We start from the raw sequence: 14,913 nt of genomic DNA on the forward strand, positions 1-14,913 counted from the left end.
CAAGAAGTTCTGACCCCCTGGGTAGAGGACAGACTCAGGAAGCTGCATGTTTTGTAAGCAGCCCAAGTGGCGCTGATGCACTTTAAACAAGGCTGCGCTAGGGAGGCTAGTCAGGAAGGCACATCTGCATTGCACGTCAGCCCTGGACACCAGTCTTCAAGGAGGGACCTGGAGTAACTGGCATGTGTCCAGAGAAGGCAGACGAGAGTTGGGTGAAGTGATGCAGGACTTGTCAGCCCAGGGCCGTCACGGTCACAGAGGACCCCTGCAGGGAGGCACATGCTGCAGGCTGTGGGAGAGCCCGAGAAAGGCAGCCTCTTCCCAAGCAGCCGTGTCCCCCAAACGATGTACCATGGATCCTCCATGAAATACACTATGGGTAGGCAAAAAGGCGAGGTTAAAGTTTTAAAAGTAGGTAAGTCGGGACGTAAAAGGGATCCGGAATGAGACTAATGAAAAAAAAAAAAAAGTGTATCATGAAATCAATGAATGAGTCACAATTTTTCCTCTAGCAGTTACAGTGCAAGGGAAATCCCAGCTGGTTGTACAATTTGCTAGACAAAAATGGACCAACTGCTCGTGGAAATATGACCATTCTTGGTACTAGACCAGAGAGAATCTCTCCTACGGGTCATTACGTAGAGGATTCTGCAACAAGCAACCTTCTCAACAATATCCTTAGAACAGTAACATCAGAAGGTAGGGTCTTGGCCAGGCGCAGTGGCTCATGCCTGTAATCCCAGTACTTTGGGAGGCCAAGGTGGGTGGATCACCTGAGATCAGGAGTTCAAGCCCAGCCTGACCAACATGGTGAAACCCCGTCTCTACTGAAAATACAAAAATTAGCCAGGCATGGTGGCACATGCCCGTAATCCTAGCTACTGAGGCTAAGGCAGGAGAATCACTTGAACCCGGGAGGTTGCAATGAGCCAAGATCCTGCCATTGCACTCCAGCCTGGGCAATAGAGTGAGACTCCTTCTCAAAAAAAAAAAAATGAGGTCTCATGGCAGCCCTCAAAGTAGACAGGTGACATTACCCTAGACAAGCAAGAACAGGACCCAGCCCAGGGATTCACCATTTATCAGGAAAATCCAAAGAAATACGAGTCAGGCAGAGAGTTGTGTGTTTGCACATTATTTTATTTGTATACTCGGAAGAGCAGTCAAAGATTGATCTCATCTATATAGGCAAAATAGAAAAGGGAGAGAGGGAAAAGAAAGGAATTTCCAATGCATGGGACCAGTGGACTTTGTTCTCCTATGCTTGGGACAAGCTGCTCAGCAGCTGGCAGGGAGCAAAGATGGCAGGCCGCGTGATCTACTGATAAGCAGGGCAGCTTCACAGCTCTTCAAAGAAACAATTTCAGTTTGTTGTGGATTATTTGGGACACCTGGGGTGTGTCGCTGAGCTGTACGTGACAAGCTACTCCGTGGGATGCCTGCCAGTGTCTCCAGTGAGCACCTCCGTAGGCCAGGTCCGCATGAGGTCCTCCGTGGAATATCCCAACAGTAACAGCAAGGTTAAGACCCTGAAAAAGAATCAGACGGAGTTAAGCGGAGGTACGCAGAGGATGCAGCAACTCCCAGGAGAGGCTTGCAGGAATAACATGATGAAAATGGTATAGGGATTTAATATTTTCCAAAAAAAAGTGTTTTCTTTCCTGATTATAAAAAAACAACAACAAGAAGACACCTGTCATTCTAGAAAACTTGAAAAAAAAAAAAACAGAAAATCACTCCAAAGAAAATAATAACTAACAGAGTCCACTGAGCACAGTTGCCACTGTCGACATTTTGATGTGATTCCTTCCAGACCGCCTTTGTGTTGAACCTCAGCATCGACATCGATAAATACCGATTTATGACCAAGTTAGTGATTTACACTGTGACACTGTGCACAGTGCTTTGGATGCTATTTTTGATATTTAACATACGATGTGTCAACCTTAAATAATGAGATTCTCTAAGCATAGAGTTTATTCGAGCTCAAAGCTTGAGGACGGCAACCCAGAAAACAGACTTCAAAAGAATGAGTCAGCATTCCAAAGCAGGGGGAGGTGAAAATTTCACTTTGATAGGCAGTTAACAGGATCGCAACGTCTTCCACACAAGGTCAGCACATGCGGTTATAGCCCTTTGGTTGGTCACAGCTTGCTACATTCCTGGGAAAATTGCTTTAATGTTCCAGGATGAGGGGTGATCATCTGAAGGAGTCTTATCTCTGGCGCTGCCAGGGCTTTCCCACTCATTTACAGAAAAGAACAGAAGTTGCAGGTGCGTGCTACGTGACCCAGGCCCCACAGCCACATTCCTCTCGAGTCTCAAAATAATGTAAGGTTTCAACCGCTTTAAGTTTGAATGATTTTGGCCATTCACAGTGACTCACGCCTGTAATCCCAGCACTTTGGGAGGTCAAAGTGGGAAGATCACCTGAGGTTAGGAGTTCAAGACCAGCCTGGACAACATGGCAAAACCCCATCTCTGCTAAAAATACAAAAATTAGCCGGGCGTGGTGGTGGGTGCCTGTAATCCTGGCTATTTGGGATGTTGAGGCAGAAGAATCACTTGAACCTGGGTGGCGGAGGTTGCAGTGAGCCAAGATCGCCACTGCACTCCAGCCTGGGCAACGGAGCGAGACTCCGTCTCAGAAAAAAAAAAAAAAAGTTTGAATGATTTCATTTTGCATAGAATGTCTCAGTGTCATCAAACAATCTTCTGTGACCCAGGTTTGCACTGTGCTGGATGGATCCCAACTTCTTTTCTTCTCCCCTGGGTTGGTTTCTCACTCTTCACTAGTGCAGCAGATGCCCAGCTAACCCACCCTGTGCATCAGTCTTTACGTCCTTAGGAAAAACTCCCTAAAGTGGAGTTGCTGAGTCACAGGACTTGCACATTTTCAGGCTCATAATACACATTCCTGAATGAGTGTCTAGAAAAGTCACAGCAGTTTGCACCTCCACCAACAGAGTTTAAGAATGCCTAGTACTTCGAATATATTTTAAATTGGATTAAATAATGTTCATAAGATGCCCAGCACAGTGCCACTCAAGAAGCCCATACTTCACATTTATTGCAGGAGGGACTCAAAGAGAATAGAATGTTGACTATGAAAGATCGAAAGAATCTTTCATGCGGTGGTGGGTGCAGTGGCTCACGCCTGTAATCCCAGCACTTTGGGAGGCTGAGGCAGGTGGATCATGAGGTCAAGAGATCGAGACCAGCCTGGCCAATATGGTGAAACCCCGTCTCTACTGAAAATACAAAAATTAGCTGGGTGTGGTGGCATGCGCCTGTAGTCCCAGCTACTTGGGAGGCTGAAGCAGGTGAATTGCTTGAACCCGGGAGGCGGAGGTTGCAGTGAGCCGAGATAGCACCATTGCACTCCAGCCCAGGTGACAATGTGAGACTCCATCTCAAAAAAAAAAAAAAGAATGGGTTCCAGGATAAGGGATAAGAGATGCCCAGGACAGGGCCGCCGGAGCCCTGGAGGAAAGGGGGGTGTCCTGGAAGCAGGTGTTGCAGTGAAGGAGAGAAGGGACTCAGCACATTCATCTTGGAGAACAGATTTAGAGACAGACATGACAGCCCTCCTCAAATATTTAAAGGGCTATCTCATAAAAGAGAAATAAAACGTTCTCAACGAGCTCCAGGTGACAGAACTGAGCTCAGAGACCAGAAATCACAAGGAGACAGATCGCCGCTGAATGTGAAGACGAGTTCTATAATAATTGGAACCTTCCGGAGAAGGCATAGACTTTGTACTTTAAAAGAATCGACAGAATAATTAGAGAATAGACTTTGTCCCCTCCCTGAAGGTTGGGGAGAAGGGGACTGGGTAAATACGTATTCCTGAATGTCTGTTATTTTGCTATTTGTTTTTTTTGTCTAGGAATTAGAATTAAAAGAGCAAAAAGAGGATGTTTTAAGTAATAAATTAAGTGACGCACTAGCCATGGTTGAAGAGACTCAGAAAACAAAGGCAACTGAAAGTCTAAAAGCAGAGAGCCTCGCCTTGAAATTAAATGAAACATTAGCTGAACTGGAAACTACCAAGACAAAAATGGTAAGTCGGTGCCTTCCAGGAACAGGAGAATTTTTCTCCCAATAGAAGATTACAGTGCGTGAGAATGTGTGGCTCAGACCAGGGCTTCTCGGCCTCAGCACTGCTGATGTTCTGGGTCAAGTAGCACTTTCCTGTGAGGGGCTGTCCTGAGCATCTTAGGATATTTAGCACCACCCCTGTTCTCTACCCACCGGATGCCAGGAGCCCTCTCCCCGCAGTCGTGATCACCAAAAATGTCTTCAGACATTGCCAAGTGTCCCTGAATGGCCCCCTAATGAGAAGCGTTGGTTTAGAATGAAAGGTACACAGAGCTAGGATGCCCCGTCTGCAGGGTATTCTGAGATGTTGTAATGCAGGTTCCTCACAGGATCAGAATGCCTGGAGAGCCTCAGGACCGAGTGATGAGTGATGATTCCACAGGCTTTAAGACAATGCATTAAAGCGTAGGCTCGGTATTCGAGGCCCTCCAAAATCAGGGCTCCATGTGCATTCACTCTGTCATCCACACGCTCAACCGACAGGTTTCTGAGCAAGGAAGTCATGAAGGTGAATCTCCCAAAAGAGAACGAAGTAAAGTTCACGAGGGTGTGGCGTTGGAGAGAACAGGTCTGGGTGTGGCACGTGGTGGACCAGAATCATAAGGACCTGACCTTGGCGGGAGCTGGGGGAGGTGTGGGAGGGAGGGAGTCGCAGGAGAGAGTTATGATGGCAGGACTTGATAACTGCTGGCAGGACGTGAGCGCCAAGGAGAGCACAGTGCCAAAGGAGACTGCACGCTTCAGGCCAGGGTGCTTGGGGACCTGATCGCGTAAGGACGACATAGGGATAGGAGTATGGAGGTCTGGGGTCATGGTGGGGGTGTTCTCTTGGAGCAACCCTCTTTTGGAGAAGAGGAGTAAGGCAAGGATAGGGCATCAAAGTTCAAAAGCCCCCCAGCTTTGGGTACACAATAGTTTTGGGAGAGAAAGCAAGACAAGAGCCTAATCTGGAAGGCAGCCTCCTAGGCAGGGTCCTTGGAAGAGCAGGCATGTGTGAGTGTGTCGGGCAAAGAATGTACCTGTCATGGGGAGATCAGAGGCCGAGGCCCAGCACGTCACCTGGGAATAGGGAGCAGGACAGGGTGAGTTTGGAGTAGCAGGCGGGCATTGAGGAGGAAGTGCTGGGATGCAAACGCCAAGGGGAGCCTCAGGAGGGAGTGTTTGGATGGGGGAAAGCAGCAGATTTGCCATTTGGGGGTCATTAATTTTTTGTTTTTAAGAAATGCAAATTCTGGCTGGGCACAGTGGCTCGCACCTATAATTTCAGCACTTTCGGGGTCAAGGTGGGTGGATCATCTGAGGTCAGGAGTTTGAGACCAGCCTGGCCAAATGGTGAAACCTCATCTCCACTAAAAAAAATATGAAAATTAGCTGAGTGTGGTGGTGCATGCCTGTAGCCCCAGCTACTTGGGAGGCTGAGGCAGGAGAATACCCTGAACCCAGGAGGCAGAGGATGCAGTAAGCCAAGATCATGCTACTGCACTGTAACCTGGGTAACAGAGCAAGACTCTGTCTCGAAAGAGAGAGAAAGAGAAAGAAGAAAGAGAGAGAGAGATAAAAGAAAGAAAAAGAAGGAAGGAAGGAAGGAGAGAGAGAGAAAAAAAAAAGGAAAGAAAGGAGAAAGAAAGAAAGGCAAATTCATTTGCTTTTTCTTATGAAATTGTTCATTCATTAATTCCACAAATATCTATCAAACATCAAATACTGTGGGCATAGCAGTAAGTAAAAACAGACACATTTCTGCTGTTATGAATTTTACATTATAGAGGGCATGAGAAACAAACGATTAAAGGCTTCAGGGACAATGAAACAGACGCTGGAATAGGAAGTGTCTGGGGTTGCTCCTGATAGGTGGTCAGGGAGGGCCTCGCGGAGGAGGTGACGCTGGAGCTGAGCCCTGAGAGTCAAGAAGGAGTTGGCCATGAAAGGAGCTGTGGAAGAAGTGTACAGGGCAGAAGGAACAGCACGTGCTAAGGCCCTGGGGTGAGGCCCAGTTTAGCACCTGTGTGTACCCAGGGTGTATATTATGGTTGCTGTCATACCCAGCTCCCAAGACCACACTGAGTGACACTCTGTTCCCAGATCTTGATGGAAGAGCGGCTAATCCTGCAGCAGAAGACGGTGAAGGCCGTCCAGGATGAGCAGGAATCACAGAGACATGGATTTGAAGAAGAGATCATGGAATATAAGGAGCAAATCAAACAGCACTCCCAGACGATTGTGAGCCTCGAAGAGAAACTCCAGAAAGTCAGTCAACACCATAAAAAAATAGAAGGCGAGATTGCAACATTGAAGGACAACGACCCGGGTAAGTCCGAAGGGGGACCAAGGAAATCTTAGTGTTCGGGGTAGGTTCTGATTGTCCGCTGGGTCCCAACAGGCTGATGGTTAAGAAAAAGGCCGTGCCTTATTCAAAAGCTCATTCATTCTCTGAGGCCCCCTTTTGTTCTTGTTACACAACGATGTCAGAAGCCCTCCGAGGCCCAGGTTCAGCAGAAGTCATGGCAATGAGTTGGGACATCCTTTGTGCCGACCCAGTGAGCCGGCGAGACACACAGGCTACCAGGGCTGTCAGAGCTGTCAGGGCAGCACGAAGTGGAATCATCTTTTCCACATGAAAACATCTCGTGTGGGGGCCTTTCAAAGGCTTCTCTCTGCCATTGGCCTTTTGCATCTTCACTAATGCACTCATTACCAGCCAGGATTTGTCCCTTAAAAAATAAACCCAAAAGAAGCTGAAAAAAGAACTCAGACTTGTAAGCACTTATTTGCCCCAAACGGCCAAGGTAAGGTATTATTGTAAAGTGGTTAAGCTCTTGGAGAAAGTTCTGGAAGTAGAGGACTCAGGCCAGGGTATCCCAGCCTCAGCCCTATTGACATTTGGGGCAGGATCATTTTTTCATGGATGGGACTGAACTGGGCACTACTGGGTGTTAGCAGCCTCCCTGTCCTCCACCCACCAGCTGCCAGTGGCACCCCTACCCCAGCTGTGACAACCAAAAATGTCTCCAGACATTGTCCAATGTCCCCTAGAGGCAAACTCACTCCTGGTTAGGAAACACGGCTCTAGTTCCCAGCAGGTCGGCAAGCCGTCAGGACTTCCCTCATTCATTCACTCATTCAGCTCTCTCAGTGGAGCTTCTATTACGTTCCGATCTCATGTAGGCACTCGGGATCCAGTGATGGACAAGCCAGTTTTTGTCCCCATGGTAACAAAATTATTGCCCTGACAGGTGATCCAGGATGAATAGGGCATCATGACAAGGACGAAGAGTGGGATTCAGTTTCCCAACCCAGAGTCCAGGTCAGAGGAAGCGTGTTTGAGGTTGAGCTGGGGGCTGGGTTCAGTGGCTCATGCCTGTAATCCCAGCACTTTGAGAGGCCAAGGCTGGCAGATCACGAGGCCAAGAGATTGAGACCATCCTGGCCAACATGGTGAAACCCCGTCTCTACTACAAATACAAAAATTAACCAGGCGTGGTGGCGTGCGCCTGTAGTCCAGCTACTCAGGCTGCTGAGACAGGAGAATCGCTTGAACCCGGGAGGCAGAGGTTGCAGTGAGCTGAGATTGTACCACTGCACTCCAGCCTAGCAACAAAGCGAGACTGTCTCAAAAACAAAAAAAGAGATTGAGCTGGGACCTGAAGGGTGATGTCCAGGTCAGAGGGAGGTGTTTGAGATTGAGCTGGGACCTAAAGGGTGACTGCATCTTTGTCACCCCCGTACTTAGACCAGTGTGCACTCCACACGTTTGTTGAAGGAATAAACAAGTGAGTGAACACGTGAGTGAGTAGTGAGACAGGACGCCAGAGGCGGTGCACTGAGGTGTAAATGGGAGGTGAGGAGAGGAAGGTGCTAAACACAGATTCTTCTTCCAAGAGAGACAGGCAGGCGGTGGGACCAGGGGCTGAGGCTGCACTGCTCACCAGCTTAGCCAAGTGGATCGCCGGCAGCTTCCATCACTCCGGTGCCCCTTTCCCTGTCTTTAAGTGGACTTGATAGCCCCTGCCTTCTAGAGTAACTGGGACAATCGCATGGCCACGCACTTTGGGAGAGCCCCCAGCCTGTGACATGGCACACATGTGGGTCTCACAAGGTGGAGAGGGCTGCAGGTGGAGGCAGGGTTTGTAAGTTGTGAAAGACACAGGTGTGCTTGTAAGCAAAGGGGAAGGACAGCCTCCTCTCACAACGATCACATGTCTCTCTGATACAGCCCAAAAGGAGGAAAGGCCGCAAGACCCTCTGGTGGCTCCCATGACGGACAGCAGTGCCAAAGACATGGCGTATGAACACCTGATGTGAGTACCCGCGGGTGCATGAGCGCCAGACATTCTCACCGGCACCACCTGGGTGGGGGCAAACAGGCAACCAGCCCCTACCTGGGCCACACTGTCAGAAGCCATACAAAGAGCTGGGCCTGCTGCCTTTCCAGTGCTGCTTCCACTTCCCCATTCCTTCAGCAAGGCAGGGCAATGTCGTGGAAAGATTTAGATGGATCTACATTCAGATCCCTCAGCCTGTTTTCTGCTGTTTATAACAGAATACCCAAAACTGGGTGATTTATAAAGAAAAGAGATTCATTTCTTACAGTTTTGGAGCCTGAGAAGTCCCAGGTTGAGGGGCTGCATCTGGTGAGGGCCTTCTTGCTGTTGGGGACTCTCTGCAGAGTCTGGGAGTGGTGCAGGGTATCTCATGTCCAGGGGCTGAGTGTGCTAACTCAGGTCTCCCTGCCTCTTTTTATAAATCCACAGTCTCACTGCCATGATAATCCATTAATCCACTAACCCAGTAGCCCACAAATCCATTAATCCATAATTGTACTTTCATGACCAATCACTTTATAAAGGCCACCTCTCAATACTGCCACCTTGGGGGTTAAGTTTCAACTTGAGATTTGAAGGAGACGAACATTCAAAACATAGCAGATTCCAACTTGACACTTTCCAGCTGTGTGACCCTGGGCAAGTCACGCCACCTCACTGAGCCTTAGCTTCCACGTCTGTGAAGTAAGGCTGTACATGCCTAGTGCTTGGGAAATCTAGCTAATACTGCTATTAGCTATTTTTCCCGAGGATCAGCTAGAGGCAAGCCCATTCATAGGTGTTATTAAGCAGACAGAGATTTCAAACAGTGGAGACCACTTGGTGGGGCGGGGCCTTGCAAAGGTGAGAAGTTAAGGAGTTGGCTAAATGACCTCAAATAAATGATTTCAACCCTCCTGACTCTGAGAGCCAGTGAGTCTATAAAGAAGTCTATCCTCGAAGAACTGATAGTTTTCAGAGAAACAAACGTATGAATGGGAAAGATCCAGAAAACAGCACATAAAGAAGGAGGTGCCGATGGGATGCAGCGTAGGGATTCAGAAGCTCCCCCCAAGAGGACAACCACTTGCCCAATCCTTGCACCAAATCCTAGTGACTGAAGTCTAATGTCACAGGGATTTTACCCCAAAAAGACAAGGATACCCAGCCTCCGCATTGTGAAAAGTTCCTGACTCCTCCTCCTGTTTAAACTCTAGAAACAGTGGTGCTCGTGACTTGGAGAAGAGTCAGCACCTCCCGGCCCTGCTCTGGTCCACTTCCTTGGCGTGTGAACATGCTTGAGTTCTGAGGTTTTATCCTCGAGTTGGAAGATTTGTGGTTGCAGCCAAGAACACGCTCACGTGGACACACACAGATGCATGCACACACAGAATATACTATATATATGTAGTTATGTTCATTCTAATGATCACCAGTCTTTTTTTTTATTTGACATGCAACCTGCCAGTGTTTTACTTTAATTCATAATAAACGCAGTACCTTCTAAAGTCTGTATAAGGCTGGGTGCAGTGGTTCATGCCTGTAATCCCAGCACTTTGGAAGGCCGAGGTGGGTGGATCACCTGAAGTCAGGAGTTTGAGACCAGCCTGGCCAACATGGTGAAACCCCGTCTCTACTAAAAATACAAAAATGAGCCAGGCATGATGGCAGACACCTGTAGTCTCAGCTACTTGGGAGACTGAGGCAGGAGACTCGCTTGAACCCAGGAGATGAAGGTTGCAGTGAGCTGAGATCACGTCACTGCACTCCAGCCTGGGCAACAGAGCAAGACTCCGTCTCAAAAAAATTAAAATAAATAAAAAATAAAGTCTTTATAAGAAGAGCCTGGATTTCAAAAGCCTGTGAACTCAAATGAAGTGGCATTAATACCTGCCCAAAGACTAAGGCTCCCAACCCCCTTCCAAAAGGGCAAGACCTACTCCTTGCAACACACACAAGACCTGTCTCCGCCAGGCTGCAGTTTCTCAACTTGCTGAGGCATGCACCCTGTGTTCTTCCTGTCAAATCCCCACCCAAGGCGCCTCCCCTGCTGTTCCTGCTGGGCACCCTTCACCCCTCCACTGGGCGCAGCCACCCTCCCATCAGCCATCCTGAGTCTCAGGGTGCCAAAGGTGTGCTGCCCTCCAGGGGTGTGGGAGGGGGAGCTGTCCTGTCACCATCACTGTCCCCCTGTTGCCTGGGCGCCGAGGCCACACTTCTACCAGCTCCCCCAAGAACACCATTCATTCACATCTGGCCCCGCCTCCCTCCACCAGGAATTCAAAGGAGCTGCTGAGAGAACAGAGCCACATTGTCTTCCTCTCTTTTTTCTTCCCTGTCCCCAAAGAATCCCTGAACCTCCTCCAAATAGTTTTCCCCTCTCCCTCCACCATCAGAAGTCCACAGGCACATCAAGTCATGATGCTGGGTAGTGGGTATCAGTCTCATGCAAGGCATGTTCGAGCCTCAGACTCAACTCAGCCAGATCTTGTGTTCTGTCTCAGTGGATTTTCTTTTTTCTTCATTTCTTTTCTTTTCTTAGAGACGGGGTCTTGCTCTGCCACCCAGGCTGGAGTGCAGCCTTCAACTCCTATGCTCAAGCAACCTTCCCACCTCCGCCTCCCGAGTAGCTGGGACAACAGCCACACACCACTATGCCTGGCTAATTTTTTTTTTATTTATTTTTTGTAGAGATGGGGTTCTGATTTCTGTTGCACAGGCTGGTCCTGAACTCCTGGGCTCCAGTGATCCTCCAGCCTTGGCCTCCCAAAGTGCTGGGATTACAGGCATGTACCCAGTGCCTGGCCTCCATCTATTTTCTTAAACGAAGGTGCAACAAAAAAGTCATTTTTGTTTTAGAGTTTTTGAAGACTGTCCTCATCCTTTGCTGGGACTGGCATTGCATGGACCATGATTGAGAATCTGTTTGCATTTGTACTTGGCCCCTTCCTGACACTTAGGAGACAGTGTGGAGTTTGAGTTGAACTGACTTCACCTGTTTTTGTGAATTTCAGAGATGACTTATTGGCTGCTCAGAAGGAAATCCTGTCTCAGCAGGAGGTCATCATGAAGTTAAGGAAAGACCTTACAGAAGCCCACAGCAGAATGTCGGATTTGAGAGGTTTGAACAATTTCCGGTGTCTCTTGACCTCCTGACCCACTCGAGAAAGGAAGGAGATGAGGCTTAAGAGTTGGCCGGGCGCAGTGGCTCACGCCTGTAATCCCAGCCCTTTGGGAGGCCAAGGCAATTGGATCACAAGGTCAGGAGTTCAAGACCAGCCTGGCCAAGATGGTGAAAACCCATCTCTACTAAAAATACAAAAATTAGCCAGGTGTGGTGGTGGGCGCCTGTGATCCCAGCCACTCAGGAGGCTGAGGCAGAGGATTGCTTGAATCCGGGAGGCGGAGTTTGCAGTGAGCCCAGATCACACCACTGCACTCCAGCCTGAGCGACAGAGTGACACTCTGTCCCAAAAAAAAAAAGAGTTGGAAACCTTGGCATAAACAACCCTGCTTCCCTGTGTTGTCCCAGCATCTGTAACTCAGGGTCAGCAAAAGTCATATCCTGGATATGTCCCTGATTCCCACCCCCCACCGAGTCCCTGACTCAATGCCAAGGGGCACAGGGCACATTCTCCACAGGACTTTGGACCTCTGCACTGAAATGCAACTTTCTTCTTCAGGGAGAATTTTCCTTTAGCACAGATTTGCTTCCGGAAGCAAAGGCCTGGAGGGCAATCCTGGGGTCTTCCTGCGGCAGGCCAGTTTGCACAAGCCCCAGCACTCACTAGCTTTGGGACCTAGGACAAGGGGGCTCTCCAGGCCTTCTCTTCCTCAGATGCCGAGTAGGGACAACACGCCTTCTTCCTAGGGTTAACATGGGCATCAGTGGCCCCTAGAGTAGGGGCAAAATAACTGAGTTCTGTGCTGTTCCGGACAGACACAAACAATGCTGCCTTCATATTCCTGCTTTGTTCCTCCTTATCGCTGTGCTTTTACTTCTGCCTCCCTCCTTCTTGCATCTGATAGCAGCCTCTCTATCCCATGTCTACTCTCCCTGAGCTGAAGGGCATGGATAGACAGGCAGGAGCTGGGAGATGGAACTAAGCCTGGGGAAGTGGAGGAAGGGAAAAGAATGCTCCTATCTTGTCTCCATCCCAAACCCTACAAGGTATTCGCTCCCTGTAGCTGTTCCTGTTAATACCCCAAGACATTTATGGCTGAGGTTTTTTGTAATAAGGTATGAGAAAGTGTGGGGTACAGGCTACAATGCCCAGTTCTCTGGAGATGTCGGGCCCAATTCTATATCTACTCACTCTTAGTTGCATGACCTCAGGTAAGTCCCTTACCTCCTTGAGCCTCAGTTTCTGCATCTGTGAAGTGAGGATGCTAATAATAGCTACTTTATGCCTGTAGTCCCAGCACTTTGGGAGACCGAGGTGGGTGAATCACCTGAGGTCACGAGTTTGAGACCAGCCTGGCCAACATGGTGAAACCCTGTCTCTACTAAATACACAAAAAAGTAGCCAGGCGTGGTGGCGCATGCCTGAAATTCCACCTACTCAGGAGGCTGAGACAGGAGAATCACTTGAACCCGGGAGGCAGAGACCCCCTTACCGGCCCTCCTGTCACTCCCAGGGGAGCTAAACGAGAAGCAGAAGATGGAACTGGAACGGAACGTGGCGCTGGTCCAGCAGCAAAGCAAGGAGCTGAGTGTGCTCAAGGAGAAGATGGCCCAGATGAGCAGTCTGGTGGAAAAGAAAGACCGGGAGCTGAAGGCCCTCAAGGAGGCACTCAGGTTGGGTGGGGGGGGGGGGGGGGATAGTTCACCTGGCATAGGGAGCCCCTGAGTCTTGCATAGAGGGAGGGCTCAGTACATGCTGCTTGAGGAGTTGAATCAATGAATGATATGTGTTTCATGGTTTTGCTTATTCTGTGCTTCTCAAACTTCCTTGTCCAATATTCCAGATGTCAGGTCTCTGCTTAAATGCCACTTCTTCCAGGAAGCCCTCCCTCACTCATCTTCACCAAACATAGCCAAGGGATCCTGCCATGCTTGGTCTCCCTCAGCCCCTGCACTCTGTCTAACCTACCACTTAGCACACAGCAAGGCTACCTTTGCCTGTTTTGTTGTTGTTTGTTTTTTTGAGATGGAGTCTCACTCGCTCTGTTGCCCAGGCTGGAGTGCAGTGGAGAAATCTTGTCTCACTGCAACCTCTGCCTCCCAGGTTCAAGCCATTCTTGTGCCTCAGCCTCTGGAGTAGCTGGGACTACAGGCATGAGCCACCACACCTGGCTAATTTTTTGTATTGTTGGTAGAGATGGAGTTTCACCATGTTGGCCAGGCTGGTCTTGAACTCCTGACCTCAAGCAATCCACCCACCTCGGCCTCCCAAAGTGCTGGGATTACAGGCGTGAGCCACCACGCCCGGCCCCATTGCCTGTTTATTGTCTGCCCTTCCCACGAGGACGGGGTCTGTGTAGACCTTGCCCACTATTGATTTCCCAGCCCAGCACATAAGGGAACTTAATATTTATTTAACAAATGAATAAACTGGAGGTGCCAGCTTAAAATACATACAAAATATTGTCATCGTCCCCTGGGTTCATCTTTAAAAACATCCGTGAGTTGCATTTTTACCCGCAGCTTATCCATATTTTAGAATGAGTCATGTTTTCATAAAAAAAGAGTTTGACTGAAATTGATGTTTTGTGGATATCTGGTAGCTTTGTGTGCCTCGTGGCCAAAGCAGATTCACGTAGTGGCTAAAGGAGCAGACTCCACACCTGGCTGCCTGGTTTCAAAGCCAGACCCTAGACCGGGCCCGGTGGCTCACACCTGTAATCCCAGCACTTTTGGAGGCTAAGGCAGGCGAATCACCCGAGGTCAGGAGTTTGAGACTAGCCTGGCCAACATATAGTGAAACCCTGTCTCTACTAAAAATACAAAATTAGCCGGGTGTGGTGGTGCATGCCTGTCCCAGCTATTTGGGAGGCTGAGGCAGAAGAATTGCTTGAACCTGGGAGGCGGAGGTTGCAGTGAGTGGAGATCGCACCATTGCACTCCAGCCTGGGTGGGAGAACAAGAACAAAACTCCATCAAAAAAAAAAAAAAAAAAATAGCCAGACCATCCATTTACAAGCAAGGTGACTACAGGCAGATTGCTGTGTGTCTGTTTACTTGTCTGTAAAATGGGACAAGCAGAGGACCTAACTTGTGGGATTGTTATGAGAGAGAGAAGGGTTAGACACACAAAGTGTTAGAAACAGCAGACATGCAGCAAATGTCCCTGTAAAACCACAGCAGGTGTCCTCAGCCCCAGTATAGGAACCAAGGGCAGGTGCTCCCTGCCCTGGTCACTCTCCCATAAGTCCCCTGAAACTGAATTCTCTAGAAATCTGGGAGCAGGAAACTGAAGTCTCAAAAGAATTCTGTTTCCTGTAAAAATAGAGCTCCATTTCCTGGTCTTCCAGTGACTGCAAAAGTCATTTGTGGTTCCTGGAACCTCGT

General features: G+C 49.0%; 1 protein-coding gene across 1 annotated transcript in view; it reads left to right on the plus strand.

Moving 5' to 3' along the window:
• The window catches only part of FHAD1 (forkhead associated phosphopeptide binding domain 1), a 155,402-nt gene that overhangs the window by 114,418 nt on the left and 26,071 nt on the right, over positions 1-14,913 (plus strand). The window contains exons 20-24 of the mRNA XM_025367034.1: positions 3,890-4,063; positions 6,184-6,409; positions 8,315-8,399; positions 11,417-11,523; positions 13,041-13,200. Of these exons, the coding sequence (XP_025222819.1) occupies positions 3,890-4,063; positions 6,184-6,409; positions 8,315-8,399; positions 11,417-11,523; positions 13,041-13,200 (752 nt within the window). The remainder of the gene's footprint in view (positions 1-3,889; positions 4,064-6,183; positions 6,410-8,314; positions 8,400-11,416; positions 11,524-13,040; positions 13,201-14,913) is intronic.

The sequence above is a fragment of the Theropithecus gelada genome, chromosome 1, assembly GCF_003255815.1.
Source record: "Theropithecus gelada isolate Dixy chromosome 1, Tgel_1.0, whole genome shotgun sequence".
Lineage (NCBI taxonomy): Eukaryota > Metazoa > Chordata > Mammalia > Primates > Cercopithecidae > Theropithecus > Theropithecus gelada.